At 43.6% G+C, this 16,826-nt stretch overlaps 1 protein-coding gene across 5 annotated transcripts in view; it reads right to left on the bottom strand.

The window, feature by feature from the left end:
* The window catches only part of FOCAD (focadhesin), a 214,120-nt gene that overhangs the window by 183,336 nt on the left and 13,958 nt on the right, over window positions 1-16,826 (bottom strand). For 4 of the 5 annotated variants that reach the window (XR_013232617.1, XR_013232618.1, XM_077345182.1 and 1 more), the window contains exons 6-11: window positions 13,461-13,562; window positions 11,041-11,245; window positions 9,753-9,959; window positions 9,308-9,395; window positions 7,001-7,203; window positions 816-1,073 (exon numbers count right to left, since the gene is read on the bottom strand). Coding sequence is in view for 2 of the 5 variants with exons in the window: in XM_077345182.1 (XP_077201297.1) it covers window positions 816-1,073; window positions 7,001-7,203; window positions 9,308-9,395; window positions 9,753-9,959; window positions 11,041-11,245; window positions 13,461-13,562 (1,063 nt within the window). In the remaining 3 variants the exon portion in view is untranslated. Of the gene's footprint in view, window positions 1-815; window positions 1,074-2,849; window positions 2,880-7,000; window positions 7,204-9,307; window positions 9,396-9,752; window positions 9,960-11,040; window positions 11,246-13,460; window positions 13,563-16,826 lie in introns of those variants that run through there. The other variant, XR_013232619.1, reaches the window with a different exon arrangement.

The following is a 16,826-nucleotide window of genomic DNA, read 5'->3' as shown; positions in this document are numbered from 1 at the left end:
TCAGCAAAAAGCGCTTCGTTGTAGCGCTTTCAGGGGAATCCCAAACACTAGCGATAAAGACCTGCAACACTAGCGATAAAGACCTGTGCGTTAACATTGTTGCGGTTTCTTCAAAGTCCCTCCTCCTGAGCCTGTCCTCCAAACTTCCGGCGAAGCGATCGCCATTTTTTTTTCTCCGAGCGAGCGGGGATAAACGCACCAGCGAGCCTCTTTCTGTTTAGAGGCTTCCCTGGCTTCAGTCCTTCACCTTTAGTCACTAAGCACAAACCACATAAAAGCCCGTTTGCTGAAATAAAGTCCCTTTATTTTTTACACATTAATTCAGCCGAAAATCGGGCCCGTGAGGGGGGGGGGATTTTTTTTTTTATCACTCGAGGCAGCGATCATACGATCAAACGACAGCTCACATTAGGCAGCTGGATGGGTCTCTCCGTTGCAACGAATCTACACAGATTCGTTACAATGGGTCTGTTTTTTTTTTAAAAAACCTTTCTTAAAGGGAAAGGGGCTCTTTGGGAGCATGCTAACGGCTGCCCATTGGCTGCTTGACGGCCAGGGGCGGGACGAGCTTGGAAATAGCGCTTCCTTTTCTGCCGAGACCGGAAGCTGCGGGAAACGCTACAAAACGCAACTGGATTCCACTACAAAGGCAGGTATGCATAACGACGAATTCCACTATTTTAAATGGCGATTTTTCGTTCAGTGACCAATTTGCAACAAAGATCCCGGTGCGAAAAGCCCCCCAGGATTTTCACATTCTGATTTTAAATATTACCAATCAAATCTTGGCTATAGGCCTCACAAATCATTCTTACCTGAGACGAATCTGCTTTGGCTATTTCTGCAGTGGTGGCTAGTATGCTACAAAGGTCGGGTCCATTTTCTTCAACAAGAAGGTAGGCCAGCAGAAGGAAAACATGGACAGGGACTTCCGTTATAATAGGCAGCACTGATTTAACAGAAGATAACCAGTCAGACACAGATGACTTCTCTTTCATAAGCACAAGGATCCTCCATGTGGTATACAGTGAGCCATAAGTACTGGTCACGGGGAAGAAATGCCTACAGGAGATCTGTGTAAAAGGAAAAGGAATATCAGAAGTAAATCTTAGCTTCTCAGCCACCCAACATATATGGGCCTCTGGTTTCAAACAAAAATTAATATTAAATGCTTTCTCAGTAATTTAGCTAAACAGCTCAAGAACAACAGTCTGACACCATCTCATTACAATGAAAGCTTTCTTCTTAAAATAAATTACCGTCACTGCTAATTACAATTATAGCTTTGTTTTTCTGAACTGAAAGATACGATTATACTTATATTACAATCTATTTCATAGATGCCAATCATTGTAAGAAGGCATAGGGTTCTCTGGCAAAATTATCACTGGGTTCAAACCTCAGGCAGTTTGGATTTCCTGCTATGCTAGAATTATCTGAATGACTGAGTGTAGAGAACGATCCTATCCTGCTTGTGTAAACAAGATCTTTTAATAAACAGGCCACCAGCACTCCTAACAAGGTACATTTCTGATTTGCAAACTACTTTGCTCCAGAACTGCCCTTACACACACATTTATGTACAAACCACTCTAAAATTGGGCCAATTACCACCTCCTGGCCATTTAGGCTCAGGAAAATTGCCCAAGGAAGAAGACCCTTCTCACTCCACAGTGTGATCCTGAGTTGAATCAGGCCCCTGCAAACATTTACAGTGTCACTCTGTAAAGCTTCTGTGGAACTCTGTGGAAACTCCACTGGATCCACAGAACTCATTAGTGTGATGCAGGCCTAGTGTGTGTGTGTGTGTGTGTGTGTGTATTGCTAAAGTGAACTGCTGAACACGCTGTTATCGCAATGCAAGTAGAAAGCACAAAGAACAATAGCTGCTTGTACACTTACATGCAAGAAGCTTCTGTGTTTGAGTACCGGCCTGAAGGCCAAAAGAGATACATGGATACATGTTATGTGCAAGTGACGTTAATAAAAGATGCTGTTCTTCGGGGGGAGCTCGGCTGAAAGTCGGCAGCCTTCCCTTACACTCAGATACCTGCATGTGTGTCTGAATCTCTCTCATCCCAACAATTAGAAACCATAATGTGTACAACCCGAAAGGGAAATTGAGCTACACATTGACTAAGGAAAATGCAGGTGTTTACCAATCCTGCTGATCCCAAGTTGCAAAAAAACTCAAACAAACCTTTCCTTGGAATGAAAGCAGACAATACCAAGCCCTGCTGTACAGTGCCCTGGCCATACCTACCTTCTGAAAAGCTCAGTGGGTGTCAGGGGAAGTACAAACAGGCACTATGGAACCCACAAATGCTGCACTGGGCCCAGAGGCTCCATCTCCAACCATTACAAGACACTGCCTTTCAAAGAGGGGAGGAGCAACAATAAAACACTGACAGGTCTTGGGCACAGGAAAGGAACTGACCAGACTGTCAGCAGCGTCCTCCTGCTTCCTTCTCCAGGGGCTACTTCAAGTTTCCAGCCAAGGAACCTCAAGTAAGTTCACAGGACCCTGAATCCTAAAGCAGGCCAGGACAACATCACTAAGTATAATTCGGGCCTCCATTAGGATCAGGAGACAGTTTTGCTCCCAAGTTTCGAGTCTGCCAGGAGGTTTTCGAACGAGCAACCACAGCCGTTCTACAGAATGGCACACACTCGTTTTAATTACGTTGCTCAATGTAATGTAAATCCATTCTGGATAATGGGAAGTATAATGCTCCTGTACTTTAAATGACCTTTTAAAAAGCCATTTCATGTAGAAGAATATTTTAAACTGTTACCCCCCCTGTTTATCGCTTCCAATTATGGCATGCAGAAAATTAAGATCCAGCCACCTGCAAAGTTGCCATTTTGACGGATGGTATTGCTTAGAGGTAAATGCTCCCCTTCACAGCTCCCAGTGGATTTCCATTGCCTTCTAGTGTTTTCATTCTGCAATCCATTGTGTGAACACAGAAAAGTGTGAAGGTTTTAAGGACCCATTTTGCAGGAATCCAGTGCTACATAGCAAACAACTGCATTTCTATGCTATCGAAGATGTTGAAATAAAACTTGGGTCTTAAATATTTGTAAAATTATAACTTCAGTGGATTAGCCGTCAAAAATCATGATCTCTAGTTGTTCTGTCTGCTAAGCTGCTATGTGCTACAGTGATACACTTTCACTATATTCTAAGGCAGCATCCATTGTCCCTGGGCTATAGCAATCATACCCAACTGACTTTTCCTGGATAGACAGGACAGCCCAATTGTGAATTATTGCTACAGTGGCATAAACGCAACATCATACAAGAAGCCAGAAGCCATTGGCTTCCTTGGGATTCTAATAGCTACTGCTACAGAAACTCTCCTAAATAATTTTAGACTGGATGGATCTTGGCCTAATCTCGTAGGGACCTACTTATATTCTTAAACAAATAGTACAGGATTATACAACACAAACCTTAATTTAAAAAAACCTTTCTGATACAGTGTTTCATAAACAAACATCAGCAGACCACAGGGATTCTACTAAAAATATAGGGGACTGGTACCGGGGGACCTAGTCCGGGGACCGGGACCGGTTTGTGGATCAGTCAGTACTGAGCCGCAGCTCCTCCTCGTCCTCCTCCCCAGCTGCTGCCTCGGAGGCTGCCCTGCCGCTGGCTCACCTTTGGTGCTCTCCAGCAGCCGCCATGGCTGGGGCTCCCGCTCAGTGCGGCACTGTGCAGCTGCTGATGGCAGGGCGGCGGGAAGTCAGGGGCACTGGTGGGAAAGCAAGTGGAGCAGGGGCTCAGGCGGCGACATCCCTCGGTAAAAGACTACCCCTTCCCCGGGCCTCAGTAAAATTGTCAAGCGTTGACCAGACCCCGGTGATAAAAGGTTGGGGATCACTGTTCTAAGGGACAAGTATTTTGAATAAGGAAGATCAAGAATCATAAAGCTCTAGCCCATGCAGTGTTTAAGAATTACTAATACTTTTTTTTATCAGTTCTTCATTTTTACAGCTATAAGTTTAAAAGGTGGGGGGAGAATAAATTCATGCACCAGAATACCATCTTTAAACAACAACAACAACAACAACCATAATTGCAAGTCTGAACTTGCAAAAACTCAGAGCTGAATTCATGAGATGTGAACTGATCCACAGTCAAATCACCAAAAATGGTAATGGAATTTATTCCTTGTAGTGGAATTTATTCTTGGTTTGCCTCAAATTATCTAAATTTAAAGACCAGTTGTCTGAATATGGATTTTAAGCACATGTGATTTGGAGAAAAGTCAATTGGCTATAATTTCTCAATGACTAAGCTAAAGCCTAAATTTGCCTGACCCTATGTCGATTTAGCTGGAAGTAACGTTCATTGGACTTCATTGGGAATTACTTCCAAAAGGCTGCAATCTTATGCATACTTCCAGTTAAATAAGTCCCAAGCATAGTGGGACTTCCTTTTGAGTAAACATGCATAAAAGTGGCTACACATCATCTGGGTACAGTTACTCTCCTCTAAATATAAAAGTTTATTGACTGATGTTTGAGGATTTGTATTATATGAGCAACCATAGGGATTCTAGAGAGATTTCAAGATCACAAAGTTAATGATGAAATTAAGTGCCCATTGGGAATGTTGCCTTCCACCATCCAGCTCTCCACACTGGGACCTCAGACTGGGAGAGAAGAGGGGAATCAGAACACCCCTGTCCTCCTCCTCCCTCACAGGTGGTCCTCCAGTCTCCAGCCCAGGCTTCCCAGCTAATCCTTCCTGGTCTGTACTTGGAGCCTCCTTCTGTATCTCCTCTCCTCAATGAGTGCCCCTCCTCCTTTTTCTCCCCATGTTCGCTTCTCCTGCCCATCAATGGCTGTTCTGACCCATGGGTTACCTGGACCATTGTCCTGGGCTACTGCTTCTTGTCTACCTCATGGCCAGGCCTACCCCACCACAGAGGCTACCCATCAGATGGGTATTGGCCTGACTCTGATCCAACTGGAACCAGATTGACTTCCAGCTGCTCCTCCTGAAGCCCAACAGCAGCCAAAAGTACACACCAGCCTACATGGATATTCTGCATGATGCCCATCTCTTGTATCACGGCAGTGACATTTATGTAGGCTCCCAGTGCCAGCTTGCCCTGATTATGCAACTGTGTCAGACCTAGTTCTCCCCATGGCTCATGTGTCTATGCCCCTGCCAGTGGCTCGGCTGGCCCCTGGAGGTTGCTGCTGCTACAGTGCTTGGCTGATAAATGGGTAATTCCAGAACCTGGAGCAGCTGCATGGATATAGGACTGCGTGCCTGCCAAGTATTCCCAAACCCAGACATAAAGATAAACTAATCCTGGCATATATGTAGAAAACTGAAATTGTACCCCGTCCTATATTTAATCCCATAAATATATTTCCTATATTTCTGGTATATTTAATCCCATGTTGGCATCTTTTCATTCCTTTTTCTACAGACAGTTAGAACAAATTAGAACAAGAAGATAGTTCTCTAAACAGAAGAAAGCTATCCAGTGTTGTTTCTATTATTATACTTTTACTATTCATAATTATTAAGAGTAAAATTGATCTTGGTAAGTGGCAACACTTACCGCAAGTGACAGTGCTTACAGCAGCCTTTTTCAACTATTTGACCATGGAGGAACCCCTGAAATAATTTTTCAGACTTCGAGGAACCCTGGAAGTGATGTCAGCTGGCCACACCTTCCTGCCATGCCTCCCCCCCACACCCAGGAAGTGACAACACCACCTACATTAACAGACAGGCTCAAGGAGGGAGGAGAGACAGCAGGTGGTTTCAGAGAGGAGTAGGCGTGCAGGCTCTGCCCCCACCCAGGCACAGAAACCACAAGAGAACTCATGCTTGGGAGGGGGAGCAATGGAAGAAGCCAGTTCCCTAGCTTGTGGCTGAGTCCATTAAGGCAGTAGGCAAAAAGCCGTGGACACCCTACAGAAATCCTATGCCCCCCCCCCAAGGATCCCCGGACCGCTGGCTGGGAATCCCTATCTTACAACAATGTCTAATGAGGCAGATTCGGTGCCCATGATAAAGCTGTAGTAATAAAAGCTCTATCGAAGCCAGACTACTAGTGGCCTCTGGGGAGATGGAATGTGGATAAAGTTAAAGACTTTCTCAAGGATTCTAGAGATGCCATATTAGATCAATAGTATCATCCCAATGTAGCTGTTATGGGACTCAAGGCTGCTTCACAGATTACAACTAAGCTGCAGATAATTCCTGATCTCTTACACGCATACCTGCATGACATAAGCAACTGTTCGAAGACGCACATCACATTCCCCTTTTTAACATGAGAAATACAGTTGAAGTCCTTGCTAAACAACTGAAACATAACATGTGAAGCAGCTCTGAAAAACCAAGGCTTGCTTACCAGAGTCCACAAACAATTTGCAGTAAATGCAAGAAATAAACCACAATTCTCAGTACAATCCCAAATAGTTGTGATTACAGTGGACTTAGAAAGGTGCAAATGCTGCTTACGGCTTCACCATCAGTTTCATAGTCATTATTTAGAGGAAGAAGAACAGTTGGTTTTTATATGCCTCTTTTCTTTCCCAAAAGGAGTTTCAAGGTAGCTTCCATTCGCCTTTCCTTTCCTCTCCAAACAACAGACACCCTGTGAGGCAGGTGAGGCTGAGAGAGCCCTGATATTACGGCTGTGTCAGAACAGCTCTATCAGTGCTGTGAGGAGCCCAAGGACACCCTGCTGGCTCTACGCTTTGCTCATTCAGTGAAACATTTTTATAAGAGTAGAACATATAAATACACCCTGACATCCTAGCATCTTAGTCTGTCATTCTCCTATAAACTGTTTCCACTCTCCTCAATTTGCATACCCATTCTTATTTTTACAGTGTCAATAAGTCTGGAAAGGCAGGGGAGAGAGAGAAGAGAGCATGTTTCATGCACAACATGAAGCAAACTGCTGCTGTGAAACATACATTACACCCATCAATAGAAAAAAAAAAGAATGAGAAGCATTACCAATTTCTTTTTCCCTTTCAGTTCTCTGTGCTGTATAATTTCTAGAAGATTTATGGCCAACTGCTTCCTAGAAGTGCCACCATCTTCCTCAGACACACAATCGTCTACTGCTGTGGAAGATAATATCTGCAGGGCAGGCATCACCAGGGTGAGTGATGCAGCAAGAGTCATCTCAGTTCCCGAAAAAGAAAGGAGCTTGACGGCTAGTTGAACAAAAAGAAAACTGTCACTGGAACGTACCCATTCTCTGTGTTCCAAATATACCAATAACTGTGGCAAAAACCAAGTGATCAAGATCAGGTGCAAATCAAAAATGAGATGGTTAAAGTCAGATACATCGTGAAATAATCCATCTGATATTGATGCAATGAGAAATCAGAAGGGGATGGGCGCAAACCTTAAAAATAAACAGTTTGGTTCAGCTCTGGGTGGCCTTCAAACCCCAACTGAGAACTGAGCCAAAAGGCACTCATCTGAACTGAGACAGTCCAGTGGGTCTCGTTCCCCCTTTCTCCAAGCTATGGTGACCTGAGACTGGGAGAGGAAGAGATTGACCGGTAAGCAATTCACTTCCCTCAGCTTCAAAATGTGTGTGTGTATGGGGGGGGGGGGGATGCAACTGATAAATGTAATGGATTACAGCAATTTAAACAGAGCGGCTGTGAGCGGAGTCATTTAACTGGTCCATTTCACTAGCGGGGGGAGGGGGGAAGCGTGATTCATCAATAAAATAGCTCGCAGCCATTTCAACCTAACAGTGGGGCAGGTATGCCTGTCAGCTGTGAGGCTGAAATGACCATGAGCCATTTTGCCAGTCTGTTTTGCTTCCCCCCAAAGCTAACTAGTGAAATGGCTCCCAGCCATTGAAGCCTAACAGCTGAGCTGTGGACCTTGCACTGCTCAACCATTAGGTTTAAATGGTTCCACACAACCAAACTGGACAAAAGTCTGATAAATACTCAAGAGAGATTCTTTCCCCAAACATTGTTTTGGGGGCTCTGAACTGGCCCAAGTTTGTGCCGAATTTTGGCTCATCAAACAGTTTATGCCCAATCCTAATCAGAACTAAATTCTAAAAAATTTAGATGTTGTTCAGTCACAGAGTTATAGAAATAAGCCCAGTGCATCTGCAAATCTGCATGCTCCTCCTCCCTCCGTCTTCCTGCCAGTTACTGAGAAAACTTCCATATTCTTGACAACCCATAGTAGGTCCTTATATTCAAGGCAAGTACTTGGTTAGCATAGAAGAGTACAGAGCATGCACTGCAGTCAAACCATGGTTTGGAATCCTGGCTTAGAGATTACAGTACAGTCCATAGTTTAAGGTTCTAACATAACATCAAACTATTATGCGTCAAGAATCTGAAAGTTTTTCACTAGACAATCAGAGAGGAGTGAGTATAAACCCAATGATTTCCCAGGCACACTTGTCTGTACCGTACTCTAGTGTAAGTCTTTACTCCAACTTCACCTGGTAAGGCTTGCACGCTCTTTCCCTCCTTCCTCCATTCGAAAGTTTGAATTCAGTTTCAAGGTCACATGCCTTTCCCAAACCCAGCTGAGTCAGATCTCACTAAAACACTTGAGGACCCTCTGGAACAGGCTCATCCAGTCTTTCAGTGATCAAACCACAATCAGCAAAACACAGTTTTGCCCTCAGGTAGGAAAAGGTAAAGATGGAGAGCTGAGCAGTCACTCAGATTCTATACCCCCTCTTTCTGTTGTTTTTAAGATATTTCTCTGATCTCAGCCAACTTTTACCCTTACATCTAAATCAAGACTCTGGACAAACCACACCAAACATGTCATTAGATTCAGCTCATCATAACCCAAAATCACAGGAAGTAATGAAAAAATCCTAAGAGTGTACCTTTAAGACCCCAATTGGCCACCTTAGAAATGGCAAGACATAAATATACCCAATTCTACCCTGTATCCAGTAAACACTTCCATTCCTATCATTTCCTAAAGGGAAAATAAATGCTTTCAAAATATCTTCTTATACCTTTTCTGGGATCACTGAATTTTTCAGTGTAGGTACATGGGAAATACATGTGTTTGCAGGTGCATGGGAAATACATGCGTTGCTCTGTTCACACAACATGCTGACTGTACACTCTGCAAATACTGCATTGTAGCTTGCTCCCATTACACACAAATGGTATGCTTTCAATATACATGCATTCTGAAAAGGACTATACTACTTCTAACTTTAAACAGACCACAGAAGTGATTTTGTTTTCAACCAGACTTCAGTTGAAAGCATGCAAGCATCTTGCAAAGGAAGCTTTAACAAAAAGATCTTACCTAAATTTAAGATGGGCTTCTGCTGACTAGCTGGAGCTTGTAGAAGAAGCAGGCCTAATCCAATTTGTATCAGCTCACATGGAAAGTCCTAAACACACACAAACAAAAGATAAGACATCCAGAAGCCCCATGACTGCCCCCCCCCCCGTCTACAAACACTCCCCCCCTCTGAATCCATAATGCATCCCTCCTTTTAAAAAGACAATTACCATTTTTGTGAATTCAGACAGCTGAGCCAAATATTATGTCATTGTTACCAAAGTGAACAACCAGCCACAGAAAGCTCCTGGCATTCCAGTAGGCCTGTATCCCCACAGATGTACTCTAGCTGCGGGCTTGACATGACTCTGGTGTTTTCCAAGCCATGAATGCCTTCAGGTGAAAGGCGCTTTGGAACCTGCTGTTTTAACTGATGATCTTTTTAAAGTTGTGCTGCAGAACTCACCTCTTTCAAGAGTTCAACATTTCCTTCCATTAAGCAAATTAAAGATGAACATTCCCCTGTGACATGCAGGCAAGTCTCACAGAAGCACAAAAGCTGCAAGCACAGCTGGTGTAACTGGGCACTCCAAAAAACAGGGTAACGCAGGAGACTCCGGAACAACTCCTCCAGAAAAAGCAAGGTTTCTGTGACTTGTGGCAGGTCCTTAATCTGGAGGAGGAAAAGCAGCAAGACTGAGAGCTAGTATGCACAGAGACATTCACCACCAGAGGAAGGCAACATCACCTGGCATGTGTGAATGAACAAGTTCGGAATATGGGGCCTTAATAGGATGCTCATTTGTTTCACTTAGACAAGCTTTCTTCCTACCCTCATGCCATACCCTAAGCCACACTTGGCTAAACTGATGCTGTTACCCAGAGCCCCCCAAACTCATATGAGAAAAAGAGTTTCTTCTCCTTTCCTAAACTCACCCCCTCCCATCCAGTGAAGTTCCATTTGGGCTGATTGTCCAGCAATCACTTGGATTTGCATGAGGCAAAAATCACAAGGATTGGTTCGGAACCCTACAAGAGAGGAAGAATTCTGGCAATGATTGCCATACCATATAACCCCTGAAGCCACATCTGGAGATAAGGCTTATGTTCTTTCGTAGTGCTTGACCCGAGAGAACAGTAGTCTAATATGTGGCTTACTTCTCCCACATATAAAGCATGCATCTCAGATGTCCTTTTTACAACATTTTATAAAATAAGATTTGGCAGATGTGGTTTGTTATCATGTTTGCAACAGCATGGCATGGCAAGTCACATCTATGACAATTTCCTCTTCCTTTGCTTCTTGTCATCTACCTTCCGTTCACTTTGCACCTTGGTAAGTGGTCATGATTTTGCAATTTGTCACTAGGAAAGATCAAACTACCAAATGTCTTCGGGCAGGCTTTGGAATACATGCTCTCCAGGCCAAATTTATACATGTACGAGAATGTTATGAAGGTCGCTGGTCTTTTATCTGCACAGAGGGGCTCTTTGCTCGTTTTTTATTATGTCCAAAGCAGCATCCAAAATGGCAATTCACCACATGGCGATTTGCTGGGTTGCATATGGTCCATTCAACCTCTTCAATCTGCACTGTGTATGAACCAACTCTAGACGAGCTCTGACTGGAAGATGCCCTGCCATCTCAGAACCAAATATATACAGCTAGACACATTTCTTATTCCCGTCTCTTCCCGCTTGCTGCTGTTCTAGCAAAAGCACTTTCAGTGTGCAGAAAAGCAAATAAGTCTCACCTGATAATATGGAACCAAGTCACAAAAGAGTTGGAGGAGATGGTATTCGAGGACAGAGGGTTTTTCCTTGTTCTGAGGACCACATGGCTGAAGCAAGACCCGAAGCAGGCCCATCCGTAACTCAGCATGTTCCCGCACTTGGCAGGGCTCACAAAACAGGTATCTTAGAAAGGGTCTCATTATAAGAACACGTGAACTTTCTGCACTGCGGTCAAAGGAAAGAAATGGAGGAGATGACTCAAAAGGGAAAAACCAAAGCGAAGCAGCAACACCTGGCATGGCTTCCAGAGCAGCAAACAAGAAGCCTTTGTCATGGCTTCCATAGTTTTCGAAGGCATTATAAAAACTTTTAAAAATTGCAACAACAACAAAAAAAAAAGGCAAGAGACATAGACCCGTCATGTGAAATACATACATTTTTAGCAATTTTATGCAAGTTTGCAGAGCTGAACCAAGAAGATGGAAGGAGGAGACACAAGGCTTATTTGAAGTGACCTGCCTTATTATTAACAAGCATACTTTTACCTCAAGTGTTGCTGGGTGTTAAATTATATGTGACATCTTTTTGATAAGAGACGTCATATTGTTAACACAAATAAGCAAGTAAATAGCCCAAGAACAAAGGTTGAGGACAGTGAATGGCAACAAGAATCGAGGATGCCGGGGTTGGCTTCTGAGGAGGCTCCTTGTACCTTGATATGCTTTTCTGTCGATATACTTTTACCAACTGCAGGGCTGCAATGGCAAGAGAAGACACGCCTGGCGACAGCCCTCCTTCTCTGCAACATTGCCAAGTAGAGAAGCCCTCTCGGGGCTTTCACATGGCTGTCATAGCAAAGGAGGGTGGGCTTGGCCAAGAGCTGAGGGCCATGTCAAAAAATGCAGCACAATGTGGAGATCTGCAGTTGAGGTCATGTGCTACTTGTGAGTCATTAGGCTTTCATTACCAAGGAGAGGAACTACTGAGCTCTGGCTAACTTATAGGCCTAGTTGATTTTTAAAAAAACTCTACATGAATAAACTAAAATATGACAGCCCCTAAAAAGAAACGTTAACATAGGACCGAAGACAATTCTAGCCTCTATGTATGGTTTGTGCATGTGTACCATGTCAGAATACATATTGGGGTAAGAAAACAGTCACTTATCAGTCTCAAAATCCAACTCTCCCTGCTCATCAAAGTTTCATACATAAGGAGGCTAGACTACAGATCTTCCTCTTTGTGGAAGCCAGTATGCTATGGAAAAAAATATCTAGCCAGCCTGCTTTAAATGTTTAAATGGTTCACAAAGAAGTTATGCCATGGATTCTTCCTAACAAGCTACACCCCTAATTTATTTGAACAGGTTCTGTGGATAGGAGCTTTGTAAAAAGAGCAACCTTGAAGCTGGAGAGGATCCTATCTGTTAATAGGCTCAAGTGAAACTTTGTCAACTGTCTGGAGAAAGAGCAATAAAATCTCCCTTCAGAGTTTATTCACTCCAGCATGATAGGAGCCACAATATGTTCACTGACTTTCTACTTCGCAATTCCATTTTTCTACTTTCTACTTTGCAATTCCATTTTTTGCATTATTTGTGACACATGTCTGATACTTTTTTCTGCACTGTTTCTAATTTCTGAGCTGGATTTTTATCCAGTAGCATCTTAGAATTAAGAAGTTTTTAAGGGTATGTGCTTCAGAAAGTCAAATTTCCCTTAGATAGCTGATCAGGGTTTGACTCTTGAAAACTTACATCCCAAAAAATCATCTTGGTCTCTAAGATGTTGCTGGACTCAAAACTAGCTAATCTACAGCAGACCAACATGACTATCCTCCCAAAACATTCTAATTTTTGTAACCCGAGTCCTATAGCATTGTTTATTGGAAGTCCCATGCTTTTTGTCTGCATGGTTTTACACGGTGTAATCTGCCTGGAGCCCAAACAAACACGGGAACTAGGTGTTCAAAAACTGAAATCAAATAATGTATGCTTCTTTACTTTTGCTCAAGAACTCCTGCTTACTATAACTTTCTAACATACTGGAAAATAACATTCATAACTACAGTCACAAGGATGGTCAATATGCTTCTACTGATTCAAACAAGGATATACATTAATTCAAGGTAATTCATACATTAGTCATACACAAAGAAATGTTGATTTTTATATCCCATTTATATTGGGCATATTCTCTACCCGAAGAAGTCTCAAAGTGCCTTACTATTGCCTTCCCTTCCTCTCCCCTCAACAGACACTTTGTGAAGTAGATGGGGTGGAGAGTTCTAAGACAACTGGTCTTTGTCCAAGGTCACCCAGCAGGCTTTATGAGGAGTGGAGACTCAAACCTGGTTCTCCAGATTAGAATCCACTGCTCTTAACCACCATACCATGGCCTAGATAATGAGCATGAAGGCTAAGAGGTATTCATTTTTCTACCTTTCTGGACACTGTTGAAAAAATGCTGTCATCTGCTGTAGGAGAACTGGCCAGCAGTCCGGTCTGTTTTCAAGTATGGTGATCAAAGGATGAGGTGAGTTCCTGGAACCAATAAATAAAAAGTTAATTAAAAATAATAAAATTACAAATTTCCCTGAAACATACAAAGTTGATCCCCTAAGGCAGGGGTGGAAGGGATACATGCAACTGATAGGTCAAAACTGGGGCCATGTAGTTCTTGTTGTCAGCAAGGCCAAGTCGTTGCCTAATAAAAATAGATCACCTAGTTCCCTCCAAAGTCTCACTGTCTACTTTCCTGTAAAGCTAACTCCACTTGAAATTCTAGGTCACTAATGCCTTTTGTTTCGTAGGACCTTCCTGGCAAATACTGATTTTTATTTACCAGGCCAAGCTTGGGAAAAGTAATTACAGTTCCCATGTCTCTCCAGCCATTTACTTGTTCACCATTTACAGTTTCAGGCTGTAAATATTCTTCATTTAGATCTTCTTGCACTTTCCAGACATGCAGGAACCATGCTGGTCTGTCTCTCTGTACCCCAAAATACAAACAGTTGCTGGTAAGGGCTGGCCAAAACCCATACCTCAGGAGGGACACACCTGCACCACTCCATCCCAACCTCAATCTGCAAGCCTCTACCATCGTCTCTACTACCACTACTCAATCTCTAGATCAGCGGTTCTCAACCGTCATAACGCTGCGACCCCAAGTGGGGTCTGGAGAGCTCCTGGAATACCCGCTCATCTCCAGACTATAAAGATCAGCTCCAGCAGGCAGAAATGGCTGTTTTGGAAGGTGGGCAGAGTTGTTGTGTAGAAGAAACATTTAAGACCTCCCGTGGATTGTTGTAGAGATGAAATAGTTGGGGCCTACTGTACAGGGTTGTTGTGCAGATGAAACAGGAAGCAAAAGAACCTCTGCAACAGCATCCAGTTTCATCTGCATAACAACCATGCCCCGTAGGCCTCAAGTATTCAGAGAGTTGCTGAGAAGAGACACACATGGCTTGGCTGCATCTGCCCTTGAACAAAGAGGCTGGCCACAGCAGTATTTTAAGTGGGAAATGGCTTTTCTGTGGCCTCCATGTCAGAAAGCTTTTCCCCTCAAAAGGAATGCCCATGCATGCCCACAGACTCCCCTGCATTGCTCTTGGAAATGCCTCCCTCCCTTCAGTCAGTTGATATTAGAGGCTTCCTTCACATCAGGCCTAAAGGGAGGAGGAGGGTGCAGAATCACTCCTGATTCGCTCCTCCGAGTTTTTATCCCGGACAGAGCCCGCCCTAACTCCTCCCAACTTGCCCTTACTCCTTTATTTAATCCGCTCCACAGGAGAGGAGTAAAGATAATACAAGGCTTCTGATTCCATGTTTTGATTCCAACTGTACAGCCTAACTCTCATCCGTATGATGTTAAGCCATTTGCTCTACATCTTCAAAAACAAAATAACTCCAGCTTTATCCTCAAATGTTCTCTGAAGTACTATTTGAAATGCTGCAATCATGCTTTCAGACTTCAGATACTTAAAGGAACAGGCCAAGGCCCAAACAGAATTCCAATGGAACCTCAAAAAGCTTTAGCATTCTCTAAACTGTACCATCTAAGATGACTATATTCTCCAATATGACGGTGAGGCAGTCAGATTACTCCTTCAAGATAAAATAATACCAAATGGAAACCCAATTTAATATAGTCCATAATAGTACTTTAATATTCCCTGTGACCTTATTAAGATGCCGGGTAACTGAGCACATTTCATTTTACTTAAGGAGTCATAAATGTCACCATTACCCAAATGAAAAAAGCTGATGGGCTAGCCAAGTTGATTGCAAAGTGATTTTTCCCCCCATATATATATACACACACACGCGTATGCCCCCCCCCAAATGTCCTTTGTTTTCTTTAGCAGACTGACAGGAGAGACCAAACAGGCAAGCAAATTGCAAATATTAACCAGCCTAACGGGGGAAGGGAAGGGGCACTATAGCTGAGTGTGACCTAGTGAACTCAAAGGACACCGCTGTTTAGCTGACACCACATCGCTGCAGGGCTTTCCAAGATTTTTTAATATCCTCCTTTGTAAATACTCTGCGGCCTCCAAAGCCAGAGCCGCATCCCCCCCCCCAGACAGCTTGTCCCCAAAGGTGTTCAATTTCAGTGCAGCTGAGAAGGGGGAACCTGACTTCACGGCTAAGACAAGCATCCTAGAACGGAGTAGGGTGCCAGTCAAACAAGGCCCACTGCTGTAATTATTATTATTAGTCCCATGGCCCATTCAATCACAGCAAAATGCTTCACCGTAATTATCATATTCACAGTCATCATTGCAGCACTACAATTACGTCAACAGGTAACTCGACAAAAAAGGCTGCCCAGCATGCGAAGCTTGGACACCGAAGCTCTCTGCAGCCTTTTGAGCTGGCAGGTGCTTTCTTATCCCTGCCCATGCTGAGATTTTGCCCCTCTTTTGTCTGGGGATCAGAATCTGGAGGTGTCTTCTTCAAATTTTTGTTTAGCCAGCACTTTTGTTTAGATTGCAGCTTTTTACATAATACACACATGCTGCTATAAAGATCCTAAAAGCAAAGGACTAAAAATAAAACCTCATTCAACCAAAGGTGCGACTGCCTTACACCCCGCTTCTGAATTGGTAGAGGCGAAGGTACAGCCCTCACATCACTGGACAGCCCATTTTGTAACGACAGAACTGCCACAGGAGACATCCTCACCAAGACTGCAAGAATTCTGACATCTCTCAAGGAGGGTAAAGAAAGCAAGCCCTGGCAGGAGGACAGAAAGGGCGAACTCGGCTCCTATGGAGAGAGGGGGTCCTTCAAGTAAGTGGGTCCCAAGACACAGGCTTTAAAGGACAAAACCAAAACCTTGAACTTAACCATGAAACCAACCAGTAACCAGTCTATCTAAGAAAATAAGAAGAGCCCTGTAGGATCAGACCAAGTAATCATCTAGTCCACCATCTTGTCTCACACAGTGGCCAACCAGCTCTCCTGAAGGGCCGGGGCAAAGCAGCTAAGGCCTTCCCCTAAAGTTGTCTCCTGGTGGTTACCTTTATTCACTGTGGCTAGTAGCCAAGCCAATGGCAGACCTATCCTCCAAGAATCTGTCTATTCCCCTTTTAAAGCTGTCTATGCCTATGGTCATCACTACATCCTCTGGCAGCAAATGTCATATGTTTAGGGCTGATCCTGCGTTGAGCAGGGGTTTGGACTAGATGGCCTGTATGGCCCCTTCCAACTCTATGATTCTATGAATCACTCATTGTGTAAAGAAATGTCATCTTTTCTCTGTCCAGAATCTAGAACTCATCAACTTCTGGTCTGAAATCACTG

The sequence above is a fragment of the Paroedura picta genome, chromosome 7, assembly GCF_049243985.1.
Source record: "Paroedura picta isolate Pp20150507F chromosome 7, Ppicta_v3.0, whole genome shotgun sequence".
In the NCBI taxonomy this organism is placed as follows: domain Eukaryota; kingdom Metazoa; phylum Chordata; class Lepidosauria; order Squamata; family Gekkonidae; genus Paroedura; species Paroedura picta.
This window is presented reverse-complemented; position numbering and strand designations above follow the sequence as displayed.